Source organism: Galeopterus variegatus, unplaced genomic scaffold (genome assembly GCF_000696425.1).
Source record: "Galeopterus variegatus unplaced genomic scaffold, G_variegatus-3.0.2 Scaffold59, whole genome shotgun sequence".
In the NCBI taxonomy this organism is placed as follows: domain Eukaryota; kingdom Metazoa; phylum Chordata; class Mammalia; order Dermoptera; family Cynocephalidae; genus Galeopterus; species Galeopterus variegatus.
This window is the reverse complement of record NW_007726170.1, coordinates 1,165,076-1,180,487: the sequence shown is the minus strand read 5'-3', so window position 1 is coordinate 1,180,487 and position 15,412 is coordinate 1,165,076. Positions and strand designations below refer to the sequence as shown.

Here is a 15,412-nt window from a genome sequence, read left to right as displayed (position 1 = left end):
GGGCCCCAAGAGGGGACTGTGACATTGGGGGTTGGCAGAGGGGGGCTCCTGGGAGAGCCTTGAAGACCCTTGAAGGGGTCCTGCTGGTGCAAAACTCTGCAAGGGGCTGTGGGTCAGAGGGGAAGGGCCCTCCCTTCTCACTGGCTGTGTGATGGGGCAGAGATTCCTGGTTGCCCTGCACTCCTGCAGGGTCAGACAGGGAGCTGTTCTTAGGAATAAGAAGGCTGAACAGGAAGGACCTACCAGTAGGTAGTGGGGCATCTTGCTTTCCTCCCAGGGCCCTGTGAGTGACCTCTGGGGGACTTCAAGTCCCAGTTCTTCACCAGGGAGAGACCTAGTTCTGCTCAGAAGATTCAAGTCCAAATTTGGGGAGGGGTCACTGTCCACACCCCCAGGTCCAAATAGGAGATGGTAGGAAGGAGGGAGGTAAGGCTGGGAGGCCCCCGCTTGGGACAGGATGGGGGACAAGCAAGCAAAGCAAAACACAGGATTCCACTGAAGCTGGTGACAGAAGGGGACGCAGCCAGGGACCGCAAGTGTTCAGGGCAGTCGTCCCCTTGGTGCCCTGGGGCTACCTTCTCTGAGCCAGGTCACCGCAGGGGTCTGAAAGGGAAGGGGTGGGCAGGGTTTACATGCTGAGCAAGGGGTGGTGGGAGGAGGGCCGAGGTGGTGGCCGCAGGCGGCCTCGGGGATGGGGAGGCGGCTAGACGCAGGCAGTCCGGTCCCCATGCACTCTGTACAGCGTGGGCGGGCGGGCAGGTGGGCGCGGCGTCGGTCTAGAGGCTGCAGGCCTCCTGGTCCACCGAGCGCTTCCGCAGCTCTTTGCCCGGCTTCGGGGGCGGCGGGGCGGGCGCGGCGGGAGGAGCTTCGGGCAGGTGCAAGACGGAGTTCTCTCCCGGTTGCACCCGCAGGTAGGCCTTGACCTTGTGGTGACGGGCCTTGCCGTCGCTGAAGTCGATGACACGACACTCGTAGGTGCCTTCGTCCGTGGGCTTCACTCGGGACAGGCGCAGCTTGTGGGAGATGTTGCTGCCCACCACCTTGACCACCTGGGGGCGACAGAGAAACCGTGACCTGTCCTTAGGGCGGCAGCGGAGAGAATGGAGGGGGTGGTCCCGGGATCCCATCCTAGGGCTGGGGCCCCGAGACACGCCCACAAAGGCACGCTAGGGTTTGCATGAGAGTGAGTTAAATAGCTAAAAAAGTAGAAACAACTTTAATGCTCATCAGCGGAACAGATAAGTAAGCAGTGGTCGGTCATTCAGTGGAATGCTGCAGGGCAGTCAAAAAGAATGAGCTAGAAGTAGGCATCTTAGGGCTGAACCGCACACGGAGAAGGGAGAGATCTCACTGCAGAACTCCTGCAGTATGATGCCATCTGTGTAGACGAACACATAAAAATACTCTATACTGGTTTTGGAGTCCTGTGTGTAGAAGTTTAAAAATAGACGGGAAGAAACAGCAGCCTCACAGCAGAGGCTGTCTCTGGGGCAGAACACGGGAGGGGAGTGGACCTAGGTAGACTGCAAAGTGATTCTTCACTTAGTCTGAAAGGTTATATTTCTTAGCTGGTTACAAAAATATCAGGGTGCCAGTAACTGTTCTGTTGAGGGGAGCAAAGGTGTCTGTTATATTTGTCTTTGTACTTTGGTTTTTTGCTTGTTTGCTTTATTTGATTGGTTTTTTACAATTTTATGTAAAATTAAATTTTAACTTATATACAGTAAAATGCACACAGCCTGATGAAATTTTACTTATGTGTACACCTGTGTAACCACCACCCAGAGCAAAGCATGGAACATTTGTAACCCTGTAGAGCACATCCTGGTGGCCTTTACCCATAAACACTGCCCAGCTGGGGTTAACCACATTATGACTTCTATCCCTATAGATCAGTTTTTTCCTGTTTGGGAACTCTTGTGTGTGCGGCTTCTTTCCTGTGCCCAGCCTCCTTCACACAACAGTATCAGTGAGATTCTTCCATGTGGCTGTCTGTATCAGTTTGCTCTTTTTTGTTGCTGTGTAGTATTCCATCATATGAATACATCACAATTTGTTGATCCGATGACCTACTGATGGGCATTTGTATAATTTCCAGATTAAAGATCTTATGAATAAATCTGCCGTGAATATTAAAGCTGCTATGAATTGTTTTTTCAATTAAAAGAGAAAAGGCAGTTGGACAACTATATAAGATATACCACTGGTGAAGCTAGGTGAAGGTTACAAGGGACTTAACGATCTCTTTTTGCAACTTTCTGTGAGTTTATAATTCAAAATAAAAAGTTTATTTTAAAAAGGGAGGGAGTTTGGTCTATGGAGAGAGTGGTGGTGGTGGGAGGGGGCTTCCATCTTCCCCTGGCCTTTCTTTTTACTTACGGAAGAAAGAAGCCCTGCCCCACCTCCTGCAGCCCCCACCTGCCTTGACAGAACAGTGGAGATTAGTCCCCAGCTGCTGGCTGGTAACCCCCTTCCCAGACAGCCTTGTTTCATAATCTTACCACCTGCTAGCATACAGGTTCACTGCATAGCCAGTGGGCCTCAGACCTGGGGCCTCAGCCCTGAGCCCTTCTGGCCCCTCTCCTCTGGAAGGGCAAACAGCTGCTGGGTTCCTGCCAAGCCCCAACTTGTGGAAGAGAAGCCCAGCTTTTGGCCCCAAGTGGGATGCCCCTGCTGGCCACCCCCACAGTGAGAGGTCAGGAAGAGAAAGAGGATGGTCTCTGAGAGTGCACTCAGCCTGCAGGCGTCTTTCCGAGCACCACAGGGCCGCACAAGTGTGCCTTCTAATCATCTCACTAATCTGCTCCAGCTGCCCTGGGAGGCCTCTTTTCATCAACTCCCAAATGTGAAACTTTTTTTGACCTCAGGGCCTTTGTACACTGGTCTCTCTGCCTGGGTGCCATTCCCTATCTGTCTTCACCTACTTGACTCCCATTCATTCTCAAATGTCACCTCCTCCAAGATGAATTTGATATCCCTCTATTTTCTGCACAGCAGTCATCACATTTTGAATAATCTAATGCGTTTGTCTGTTGACTTGATTTTGGTTTCTCTCCCTGGCTAAACCATAACCTCCATGGGGGCAGGGACAATATCTATTTTGTTTCTGTGAATGCTAGTGCAAAGCCCAGCACCCAGTAAATAATAAACATTTGTTTATTAGTAATGAGTGGACTCACCCCATTTCCTTCTTTCTCCAACTGAAGTGGTACCCAAATGTCCTGCTTTCTGATTTTTTAGGTCACATACACATGATTATGCCCACTTTACAGATGGCAAAACTGAGGCTCCAAAAGAAGTGACTCACCCAGGGGCACTGAGTCAGTGAGTGGCGGAGCTGGGAACTGAACCAAGCTTGACTCCATGCACTCTCACCCTCCAAATGGTGTGACAGGCCCACAGAGTGTCACCCAGAGCTGGCTGGGCCACAAGGGGGCTCCTCAGGCCCCAGAAGGGAGGAGGGTGGGTAGGCAGCAGCAGAGAGCAGGCCCATCCTCCCATGTGCTGAGCCTTCCTGCTGGTCATCATCCCCCATGGAGCAGGAAATCATGGGCTTATGATACTTGGAGACACCGAGGTGGGACACAGGCAGAACTTCCCAATGGCAAGTGGTGGGAAACTCTTCCAGCCCCTCTCGGCGTGGGGGCTGAGAACCAGGCGCCCCTTCCCCAGTGCCAGGCCCAGCAGGAGCCCGCCCCATCCTGCTGACTCCATCACCTCCGACCAAGGGCATGGAGAGGCCCTGTGGTCCTGCCATGCTCTCAGGCGAGTTAGGAGAAGCTGTTGCAAATGCGCAGCGGGAGCGAATTACCTCAACATCTGTTTCCCTCACGGATATTAATTATCCTTCATTTGTCAACCCTACAAGGCGCTAATGGAGTAATAATGCGAAGCTCTGGGAGCAGACGCTCCTAGGGAGGGAGCACCAAGCCTGGCCCAGCCCCCACCCATGCCCTGCCCCCTCCCCCACACGGACTACGAGGATCTGGACCAGACTCCCAGGAACAGGCAGCTCCCTCCCACCTGTCACCCCCTCTGCCAACGGACAGATGTGGCCTTCAGAAGTATGAGCTCTTCTCCACTCAGAGGAGAAGGGACAGGGGACAGGGAGCACTGGGGAGTGCTGGGAGACTCGGCTCTGATCCCGGCCAGTCACCAGCACCCTGGCCTCAGTTTCCTTGAGCTAGATTCATCAATTCATTCAACAAGCACTTGGTGAGCGCCCGCTCTGAGCTGGGTGGCAGGGATACAGCTGTGAAGCAGCAAGACCCCAGCAGTGCTCGCACCAGCCACAGTCTAATGGGGAACCTCAAACCCACAATCCAGCACCCCAGTGAGCTGACCCCCACCCAGATGAAGGGCGAGTACAGTACACACAGCAGACACTGCTCCCCACCCCCAGCCCCAATAGTCTATGCTTCTAAGCACCGTCTGGAGAAGGCAAATAATAAAAACAGTAATGACAGTAATGGTGGTGCTGGGACTTGATGTGTACGGAGAGCTCCATCACTGTGACGTAGTGTTCTAAGGCTTCATCAGTCTCATTTTAACCTCACAATAACCCCACGATGTCGGCACTGCTAGGATGCGCATTGTATGGGGGAGGAAGCTGATGCTCAGGGAGGTAAAGTTATTTTCCCAAGGGCACCGAGCTGGTGACAGAGACCAGGCCTTAACCACACCTTGAGGAGCCTCCTATGAACAGAAAACTATAGGTCGGTTTTCCCACTCCTCCTACCTCGCTCCCAGGCACCCAACACTCCATGTCATGGGGGAGCCCAGCCCAAAACCTCTCCAGAGGCCTATCCCATGGGAGGGGGCCCAACATCCCACTCCAGCTTCTTGCGGTGGCAGGAGAAGCCTGTTGGATTTCATCATTCACAAATGATGCAGGAAACCTCATGGTGCAGCCCTCCAGTGTGACCAGAAGGCCATGAAGAGAGGAGACCCCCACATGGTGGCCTGGCTGTAAATCATAATCACCTCGGCACAGACATTGACAGGCCTTAGCAGCGCAATTAAGCACCTAATTATGCTGAAAGAGACCAAGCTCAGCCTCCTCCCTGCTGGCCCCGTGGCCCAGGGCTTTCTGGGCACATCAGGGGCACCCTTGCGCCAGCTCATGATGGGCAGGCTGGGATCTTTCCTCCCAAGTGGCAGGAAAAATTAGTGGTGCCGATTTGTGCCTCTTGGCTGAGGTGGTGCCCCCCGGGAAGGTCCTGGGGTGGAGGATGGGGGTCAGATGGCTCCTGCCCCAAGCCGGGCCCTGCTCTGAGCCTCCGTCAGCTCTACCTGGCTGCTTCACCAGCCCCTCAGCATGTTCAGAACCCAAATCAGGGTCTCCCCAATTTGGGCCCCAGAAGGCCTCACCCACTCCAGCCAAACCCTCCCTGCCAAGTCGTCATCCCGGTTTTCCTTCCACAATCCATCCCTGAATCTCATTGATGTTCCCTTTAAACATAACTGGGCTTCTCTTCAGAATCTGGATCCCCCAGCACTGGCCAAGGCAAGGTCCTGGCCTCTCCCATCTGGATCATCACACCAGCCTCCTCTTGGATCTTCCCAAGGCCACTCTGGTCCTCTCCAATCTGTTCTTCCATGACAAACAGATAGATCTTTTCAAAATGCCCCCTTAAAACCCTTCAATGCTCCCCCAAAATGGCTGACAAGGCCCTTTGAGGTGCTGTCCCTGCCTGCCCCTCAACCAATAACAGTTGGTCCAACACACTCACCCAGCAAATTCCCCCCACCCCTTGTCAACTCCTACACACTTCAGTGCTCACTTCAAATAGCACCTCCTCCAGGAAGCCCTCCTGGCCTGTTACTGGCTCCCAGAGCCTGGGACAGGACTCCCCATTTGAGTATCACAGTTGTAATTTTACTTTCTGTCATGCATGATTATTGGATTAATGCCCATCTCCCACACTGGACCGGGAGCACCCAGAAGGCAGAAACTGGATGAGTGTGACTATGCCCTTTACAGAGGCATCTTCTGTTTAATTTGGCCCCCAAGCATAAACTTACAGTGATGAAGGCCCTGAGAAGAAGGTTATGTGTGGAGAATTTCACCTTGTCTTAAAAATTAGGAATTTGGGGATCATCTCTACTTGCAAAACTGGTTAAGGGGAAATTAACCTCAATTCTAGTACAAAGGAATTTAGTTAGATCAAAAGAAAAATTTCCAGAACTTGAAAATGGCCAATAAGCAGAAGTGTTTGCCTGAGCCATAGGAATGAAGCCCTAATGGTGGAATCCTTGGCATGTATGAGCTACCCAGGTTGATGTTTTTAGACCAGGGGTCCTTTCCCAGGCCCCAAGTTAAACGAAATTATTTATGTAAAGTGCTCACCATGGTTCCTGACATACAATAAGCACTCAATAAATGTTAGCTGCTATATTATTATACTAGTCCCCTCTTATCCACAGGGAATACTTTGCAAGACCCCCAAGGAATGCCTGAAACCATGGATAGTACCACACCCTGTATATACTGTTTTTTCCTATACCTATGATAAAGCTTAATTTATAAATTAGTCACAGTAAGAGATTAACAACATTAATAATAGAATAATTATAACAATATGTTGTAACAAAAGTATGTGAATGTGGTCTCTCTCAAAGTATCTTATTGTACTGTACTTACCTATTTTCAGACCTTGGTTGACCGTGGTGTAACTGAAACCGCAGGAAGTGAAACCGCGGATAAGGGGGGAATACTGTGTTATTATTATAATTATTATTATTGTATCGCGGGTGCCTGTCCTCCTACATAAACAATTGCCCTACGAGATTCTGAGCTCTTTTCATTCCCTTGCCTGTTGCCTGCCCTCATGCTAGGAATAGGAGTCTTACGATTCACAAATTCATTTGAACAGATTTCCGCCCCAGTAACCACTGTCATTCACACAGTCAAATCCATAGCACTTTGCAGTTTCTAAAGTGTTTTCATATCTGCCTCAGACAACAGCTAATGCAGAAAAGGAGATGGAGGGAGGTGGCAGAGCTGGAACCAGGACTAAGCTCCTGGGACATTAAGTGCCGGCCCCACTGTGTCCTCCCAAATCCCACCTGGCCACCGGCATAGATGACTCTCAGAGTCTGAATCTTCCCAAGGTTAGCGTGGCGACCCACCAGGTTCACGCAGCCCTCCCCCACCGAGCTCCGCAAAGCTGACAGCACTTCCTTCCCCAGGAACTCAAGCCCTCAGGCTCCAACGGTGTTCGGCCTGTAGACTGCGCTGTTCAGCTCACACAGCGTTTTTCAAAAGATCAAGTTAGGTCCCAACAGTTAACAACCAGGAGATTTTTAACATCAATATTGAGATTTTTAGAAGACATGGAAATATTGGGCCTGGATCCCTGCCTGGCTTGTTTGCCCCCTGAGGATACACAGTCTGGGTTCCCAGGTCCCCATGGTCCCTGCCTGAGCTCCGTCACTCCTTCACGTCACCCGTACACCTACATGTACAGGCATAGGACTCACGTCATGGTGGCATGTACCTGTATAAAAATCTGTTTATTTTTAACACGTTGGCCAGGGCATACATTTTTGTGTGTGATAGCTATCTGATAAATATTTATTGGGCACCACCTACTATGCACCAGGCTCTGTGCTCGGCCCTGGAAATGTAATAGTGAACCAGGCAAGCACAGTCCTGGTCCCACCATCTCTGGGAGAGGCAGCCATGAAGCAAATACTCACACAAACTGCTTACAACCAGAAATACAGCCAGCAGGTAAAAGTAAGGGGTGTCAGCTGAGTCACAGTGTCAAGGGCGGATTCCCTGAGCTGAGCTCTCAGGGAGAGAGAGAGAGAGGAACAGCTTTCCAGGCAGAGGGACTGGCCGGTGCAAAGGCCTGGCAGTGGGAAGGAATGGAAGGCAGAAAGTTGCCCGGGTTGGGAAGGAAGGGGAGTGAGGCCAAGCAAGGGGAGATGAGCCCAGAGGGTGGGCAGAGCAATCATGCAGGGCCTCGAAGGCCGGTGACAAGAGTGTGCGCCTTCTCAGACTGCGGGAACCCAGGGCGTGCAACCGTTTACAGGCGTCCACCAACCATGCGTCTGTGCATTTAAGAAGGTCATTTGTGTGGCTCTGCCTGCACGAGGAGCTGGGCCTATGCCCACCTGTGGGTTTACTAACCAGAACCCCAGAGCCCCAGCGGTGCAGGAATTGCACAGGCTGGGGTGGGAGTTGGGGGGGGGTTGCATAGTGACACTGAGCACATTTATTTTATTTAACTGATTAGCATCATTGCATTCCCTTCATGTGGGGCCCAGCAGCCTTGAATTCTAATCCTCTAAGTCAATTAGATTATTCTCTCTCTTTCCTGAGCTGCTCCTTAAACCCCCCAAAAAATCATAGGAAAGAGAGTTGCCAAGAACGGGGTATATTAACACACACATACATCTCTACCTGCCCGGGCTTAACTGATGGGTGTTCGGGCAAGAAACGGAACATTAGATGTAGATGTGCCCTTCGCAGAGGGTGAGGGTGAGGGTGAGGGTGGGAGGGTGGGAGGTGGACTGGCAGCCACCCTGACCTGGAAATGGCTTGAATTTCCATATCCTGACTGTGCCCCTGCCCAGATGGCCCAAACGATGCTTTGACAGTCCTTGCTCTCTCATCTGCCTCCCTCTTGCCTAAGTGGTTGAAGGAGCCTCCTCCCTGGCCTCCTTGCCTCCACGCTGCCGTCTCCAATGCCTGACACGGTGCCCCCCATGTCTCCTGGTGCCCACTCTCTACACCGTGACCTCTGGTTTTGGGGTGCAGCTCCTCTATAAATCCGTATCTAATTGGCCTGGGGGTCCTGCGCTCCCCCACAAGTCCTTGAAAAGCTGTGGAAGAACCAAGCAGAAAAGAGTGAATTGGAGAGGCCACTCACCCTGCAATACACACCGCATGCACACCCCCACGGCACGTGCATTTTCTGAATATGTTGCTGGTCGGCTTTTAGCCTCCTGCCAGGCCGACCTCCTGCCACATACATAATCCAGCCTGGTCGCATGGCCATATATGTCCCCCAGGCTGTTCCCCTCTACTGGTGTTCTATTCCCCAGCTCTGGGTGCCCCTCCTCCACAAAACCATTCTCTGCTGAGCTCCCCTGGGCCCTGGGCCTCACTGGGCTCCAGCATAGCCTGAAGACAAAGAGCTTGAGATTTGAAGCCAGACAGCTCAGCAGCACCTGTCACTCTTGGTGTGACCTCCGGTAAGTCCTTGACCCTATGGGCCTCAGCTGCCCCACCTGTAAAATGGATGGAAGTTCAGCCTTTCCTATAGAGTGAGTCTATGACAAAAAATAGAGTGAGGTCATGCCTAAGAAGACCCAGCCAGTCCTGAAGTCCATCAGCCCCCTATCCGCCCCCCGGAGCCAGATCACCGAGTGACCACGAGATGCAGCAGCAGTCAGTCATGATGGGCAAAAAAAAAGTCAGCTCAGTCTCATTAGACCTTGTTGTTTCCCCAAATAAAAAATGTTGCTGAAAAATAAATTTTAAAAAAGGAAAAAGAATGCTGCTGAGACAGCCACAAAGCATCGGGGTACACACAGCCTTGGCTCCGACAGGAGAAAATGCATCTTCTCTCCCCCTGTCATTTTTTGTGCCCATCATTCAATGAACTTGAAAAATCTCTGGCTTTTAAAAAACAGAGCAGGGCCATTTTTTTTTCCCCTTCTCTTTTTCTTCTTCTCCATCTTCTTGCCCAAGCTCCCTGCTGAACTGGATCCAATTTTTTTTAAGTCACAGCCGTGTCCTCAATTAAAGCCCTTTCGAGAAGTCATTATCAAAACTCACACTTATTTTGGTGGCGTCCTTCCCTGCGTCTTCCTGCTGAGATGCTTTTAGCTGTGGGGAGCGGGTAGGGGCGGAGAGAGCAGAGACAAGGTGTTAGCACGGGGTGGGAGTCGGGGGAAACGTGTGCTGAGGTAGGGACAGGAGGACCGTTAAGATTCTAGCTACAGCAGATGACACTCAGAGCCGTGCGGTCTAGAGTTAAGGTCCCTCAGCTCTCTTTGTCCACTTAGGGAAGGGGGGGGTGTCAGTGCAAAAACAAAAGCAGATAAAGGCAGTGCACACAGCACCAGCTGCACGTGCTCTGTATTTAGATGTGTAAGGGCGTTTTGGCATATATGGGGTGTGTATGTGTGAACATCAGAAATGTAAGCGTCTGCTTGGTAGGTCAGTGGGAGTGTGTATGTCTGTCCCTTGTGTCTGTCTATCTGTGAATGTGTCTGTACTTCCAGGTGTGTTGCACACGTGAACACGTTTGTAGCAGATGCTGTCAGAGCCCTACCCACGTAACGTACTGTTCCCCAGCAAGCCAACCCCAGAGGCTTCCAACCACAAATACCTGCCACTCTTTGCCTAAGGGCTTTCTCTGGCCACTGGCGTCCTTCAAGCCTATATGCGGCAGGCTGGAAGTGCTGGGAGGACGACACTCCCAGGAGCAAGACAGACTTCGATATGTACTGGTATATGTCAGAGGCTCTTTCTGAAATATGGGGGCATGCTGACGTGTGTATATGAAGGTGTGTAAATGCATGCGTTTGTGTGTGGATGGGTGGGTAGAGATGTATGCGTTCATGTGATCATTTGTGTATACACATGTGTAAGAACATAAGCGTCTTGGATGGAGATGCCCCAAAAGCAGAACTCGAGACAATGACTAAAGCGCCAGCAGTTTATGAGAGAGGTGATTCCAGGAAACACCAGAAGGGGAGTGAGACAAAAAAGGGAAGGAAGTTAATAGCCAGGAGCATGGTACCCAAGGACTGTGGGTAATCGGAGCTTAATGCCGCTGGGCACCTCGGGGAGGCATAGTAGAGCTCTTCTGTGATCCCAGCTGAGGGGCAAAGGATCTGGGATATTTATCCTCCAGCTCCTGCCAGCCGTTGGCTGAGGGCTGCTCCTGCATGTTGATTCCCCAGCTCCTTCTGCCTGCTTTGCCAGCCAGCAGGCTCCACTGTCCAGAGAAAACCCTCAGGCAAAGTCACAGGAGGTGGCATTGGCAGTGGGGCTGGTGGCAGGGGCTGGAGCATTCCAGGCATGTGGGCAGGGCACCCCAGCACATGCTCTAGCAGGTGTGTCCACATAAGCATGTGCGTGTTGTGTGTGCAGTGACTGGGTGCGCTGGGGCCTGCCTGCATGTGTGTATGCGTGCTTGTAAATGAACTTGTGACTGAACTCAGCAACAACGTGCCTCATGTCTGCACAGTCCTTTACCACACAGCCACCCATGCAGCGTGTCCTAGAGAAGTGCTGGAAAGTGAGTCATGAGACCCATCTCACCCCCTAACCTGGAGCCCTCTTCTGTCCCCCTGGCCTCAGTTTCCCCACTTGCACACTGAAGGGAGAGCCCTTCTTGCTATGGCTCAGCCTAGCTCTGTCTCCTGCCCCCTCCCAAGAAGAAATCCCCATTTTGGGCAAGGGGGATTTTGGCCACCATCATCTCCTAAAACCCTCCACCCCAGAAGGAGGAAGGGAGGGAGACGACTGGGGGCTGCAGGGGACACACAGAGCTGGAGCCTGTATCCCTCAGAGGAGATGAGGGGCCAGGACTTTCCCCGCCCAGCTCAGGCATCTCCCAGGGTCTTACCTGGTTTGAGGCCCAGGCCTGCTTGTCAGTCCAGTCCCTGTGGCTCCGCACGTACCACCACTGGATCTCCAGCGAGTAGGAGGGGGAGCCACTGCCGCGGAAGGAGCAGGCCATCTCCACGTCCTCGCCCGTCCGTGCCGTCATGTCGTGGGGTGTCTCTGTGAACAGGGCTGTGTGGGAAACAGGGAGAGGAGTGGCCGGGGCTCAGGAAGTAGCAGGGCCAGCAGCCAAAGGGCCAGAGCGAGGGAGAGGCAGAGAAAGTTAGAGGGAAGGGCAGGTGGGAATGGCCGGCTCCAGGGGGCATCTGCTCAGAGTCTCAGCCAGGCTGAGCGCAGGGTACGTGTGGCAGCAGCTGGCAAGGGATGGGGATGGAGGAGTAGGTCTTGGGTCCTGAACGCCATACCTGGGCTTCTGTCCAAGAACCCAAGGGTGCCATGAGAGACGTACTCAGGGGATCAGGGGAGGGCTGGAGTGGAAGAGGTGAGCAGGCCAGGGAGGAGGCTGCTATTCCCACCAATTCTTCCAGATTCTTCCAGTCACCCCACTCAGTTTCCCTCCTGGGTTGTTACCAGCCCCAAAGCACAGCAGCCAGCGCCATCTTCGTAAAACCGGATCAGACGAGCCTCTGCCCTACTCAGAAGCCTCAACCCAGACTCTCCCCTGCACCCCACGGGTAGGGATGCCAGGCCCCCTCCCCTGGCTTCCTCTGTCCTGAACATACCTTGCTGTCCCTCCTCGCTTTTGCCCTGGCTGTTCCCCCTGCCTGGAAGCTCCTTCCCTTGGCCCCTCTTTGCCTGGCTGGCTCCTTGAGATCAGTCACAGCTCAGCTCAAAGATCGCTTCCCCTGAGAGGCCTTTACTAGGTCCCCCCACCTCCCTCCTGGCCCCACTGCCTCTGGCAGCTCCATGAGAACAGGGACATGGAGCTCTGGTGGCACACCGCCCTGGCACACAGGAGCCACTCTGGGGGTGTTGAACAAGTGGGGCATTCTCCATCCTCTCAGGGCGCCCGGGGGTCAGTGGGAGCCACACCTGCCTCCCGCCCCCTCAGGGCCCCGCTCTCCAACCATGTCCCAGGGCAGGCAGGTCCCCTAACCCAGCAGGAGCCCCGCCCCATCTGCTGTCCCCGCCCTGCTGCCAGGTGAGAAAATAAGTCCCACTTAATACAGCCCAATGTCCCTCCCCACCATATGTTCTGTCTCTTGTCTCCCCAAACAAATATTGTCCTGAGATGTAATTAGAATTCTTTCCTCTTCTCAGGAGAGATTATCTCGCCTTGGAAAGATGGCTGGCAACGTGCAGGTCACCCAGGGAAAGCTGTGTCTGTCGGTTCCCCCACCCCCAACGTGCCCCTCCTTGCTGCTGCAGCCTGCCAGGAGCTCCCTGCCCCCACCAGAGGAGCAGACATGCCAACTCCCAGCCCCCTGGGGTCCCTCCCACCCCCTCCTGTTCCCGCTGAGCAGGGGCAGGAGGAAGAGAGTGGCTTGGGCTGGGAGGTGGAGTCCTGGATTTGAGTCCTAGCTCTGGGGCCACCTGCCTCATTCCCCCTCCCCAGGACACTGAGGGCTTTGGGTGATCAGGATTGACAGACGCCTCTGTCTGGAAGCTTCTGTCTTTTTTGCTCTGCACATGGGGTTTCCATGTGGAGCTTTACTTGAGCAACAGGCTTCTGGGCTGAGAGAAAGTTTGAAATGTCCCTGGTCTCCAAGGTCAAAGGTTTCTAAAGTGTTTCCTAGAGGCTTAAAAAGTTCTCTGCGATTTGGAAGGATCTGGCCACTGTTATACAAACAAAGCCTGTTTACTAAGAATGAACGTTGCTTCAGTTACTGAATATGTGTCAGGGAGGGTGTTGGGGTCTGTACACACAGCCCACCCGAAAGCTGGGACTGTCCTATCCCCAGCGCAGGCAGGAGGCAAAGCGGGGCTGCTGGGGGGAGGAGCCTCACCCCCCACCTCGCCATCACAGCTGAGGCCACACGTCCTGCAGGTGCTCAGGCCAAAAACGCTGTCAGCCTTGGGTCCCTCCCTCCTTCACTCTCTTCCACCCCACCTTGAGTCTTCAGGGAACCCTGGGGGTTCTGCCTCCAGAATATCTCCCGAGTCTGGCCCTTCCCCCACACCCCGCTGCCTCCACTGGGCCACGCCACCACCATCGTCTGTCACCTGTAACAGTGGGTAACCTCCTCGCCAGCCTCCCTGCTTCTGCTCTGCCTTCCTGACAATCTATTTTCCACACAGCAGCCAGAGGTATCTTGGCAAAACATAAATCAGTCCCTGTCCCTTCTCTATTCTAAACACTCCCATGGCATTCTCTCACCCAGAGTAAAAGCCAGATTACTTACAACGGCTGACAAGGCCCTCCACGCTTGGGCTGTTCCCCTCTGGTGTCAGCTTCTACTTGACCCCTGTGCATTCCATTCCTGCCACGATGGCCTCCTTGCTGTTCCTTGAACACTGCAGTCAAGACACTGCCTCAGGACCTTTGTACTCGCCACTCCCTCTGCCTGGAACACTGATCCCCCAGATTCCCACAGGGTTCCTGTCCTCCCCTGCTTCAGAACTCTGCTCAAATGCCACCTTCTCAATGAGGTCTACCCTGACCATCTCATTTAACGCTGCCTCCCTCACCCCGCCCCAGCACTTCCAATCACACTTCCCTTCCAACTCCACCTTCGCTGGTGAATAGAACTTTCTGCCATGAGGAAGGTGTTCTATATCTCAGCTAACACAGTAGCTACCAGCCACATATGTCCATTGAGCACTTGAAATGTGGCTGATGTGCCTGATGACCTGAATTTTAGATCGTGTTTAGCATTAATTCACTTAAACGTAAAGACCTGAATTTTAGATCGTGTTTAGCATTAATTCACTTAAACGTAAATGAAAATAGCCACTTACAGGTAATGGCCACCGTACGGGCAGCACAGCTAATGCACTTATTTTCTTTATGTTTATTATCTGCCCTCCTTCCCAAGAGCAAGGACTATGCCTGTCTTGCCCACTGATCTATCCCCAGCAACAAGAACAGTGCCTGGCGCATAGTAGGTGCTCAATACTTTTTGAATGAATGAATGAATGAACAGACATGGCTGGGCCAGGCTGGGGCAGAGTCCAGAGCCAGGAGACCTCACCCTGAGGCCAGGCCCAGCCCTCGGAGCCTTCGCTGATCCCCACTCCAGCAGAACACCACTGAGAACCTGAGCCACGAGGAGGGGCCAGGAGGTGATCAGAGTGAGCCCTTGGCCCCTTGCCCTGGGACAGCCAGATTCTGCCTTGACCCAGGGCCCTCCCCTCCCAGCACCAGGGGCCCTATGCAAGTGGGAAGGGGGAGAGTGACAAAGCCCCCTAGCTGGATCTGAGGTTCCCAGCAGTGTGACCCTGGCTGGCCAGGAGGCAGTGGGAGGGACACAGCTGTGACCTCCTCCAGGTACCATTGCCTGAACCACAGAAATCAGAAAGTGTCCCACATTTCCCCCCCATAGGTGGGGAAAGGGGTCTGGAGCTATTAGGGGGCTTGCCTAGACAGAAGCACAGATCTCGGAAGGGGGAGCCAGCCCTGGACCCCAGGCCTGGGTGACTCAGCCACCACATTTCTCTTCCCCACAGAAAGGGGTGAGTTGGGGAACCATGTCTGGAGAGCAGGTGGGGATGTGGTTTGTGTGTGGGTCTCATGCGTGGAAGGAAGGCAGAGGTGGGCTGTCCTTGGGCAGAGGCTCTGCCAGGGCAACCTGGGGAGGGGCCAGACCTCCATCCATCCTCACTAAGCCCCCTCTGCCCAGAGACTCCTCCCAAATTGACTGAAAACCCTGATGCTGGCCCACC

General features: G+C 53.4%; 1 protein-coding gene across 1 annotated transcript; it reads right to left on the bottom strand.

The window, feature by feature from the left end:
• Window positions 1–249: 249 nt before the first annotated feature.
• Window positions 250–13,743, bottom strand: VSTM2L (V-set and transmembrane domain containing 2 like). The gene is made up of 4 exons (XM_008575572.1): window positions 13,641–13,743; window positions 11,592–11,761; window positions 9,791–9,841; window positions 250–1,049 (listed from the first exon to the last, which is right to left on the bottom strand). The coding sequence occupies exons 1-4, from the start codon at window positions 13,741–13,743 to the stop codon at window positions 777–779; spliced, it is 597 nt and encodes a 198-aa protein (XP_008573794.1). The 3' UTR covers window positions 250–776.
• Window positions 13,744–15,412: the final 1,669 nt, after the last annotated feature.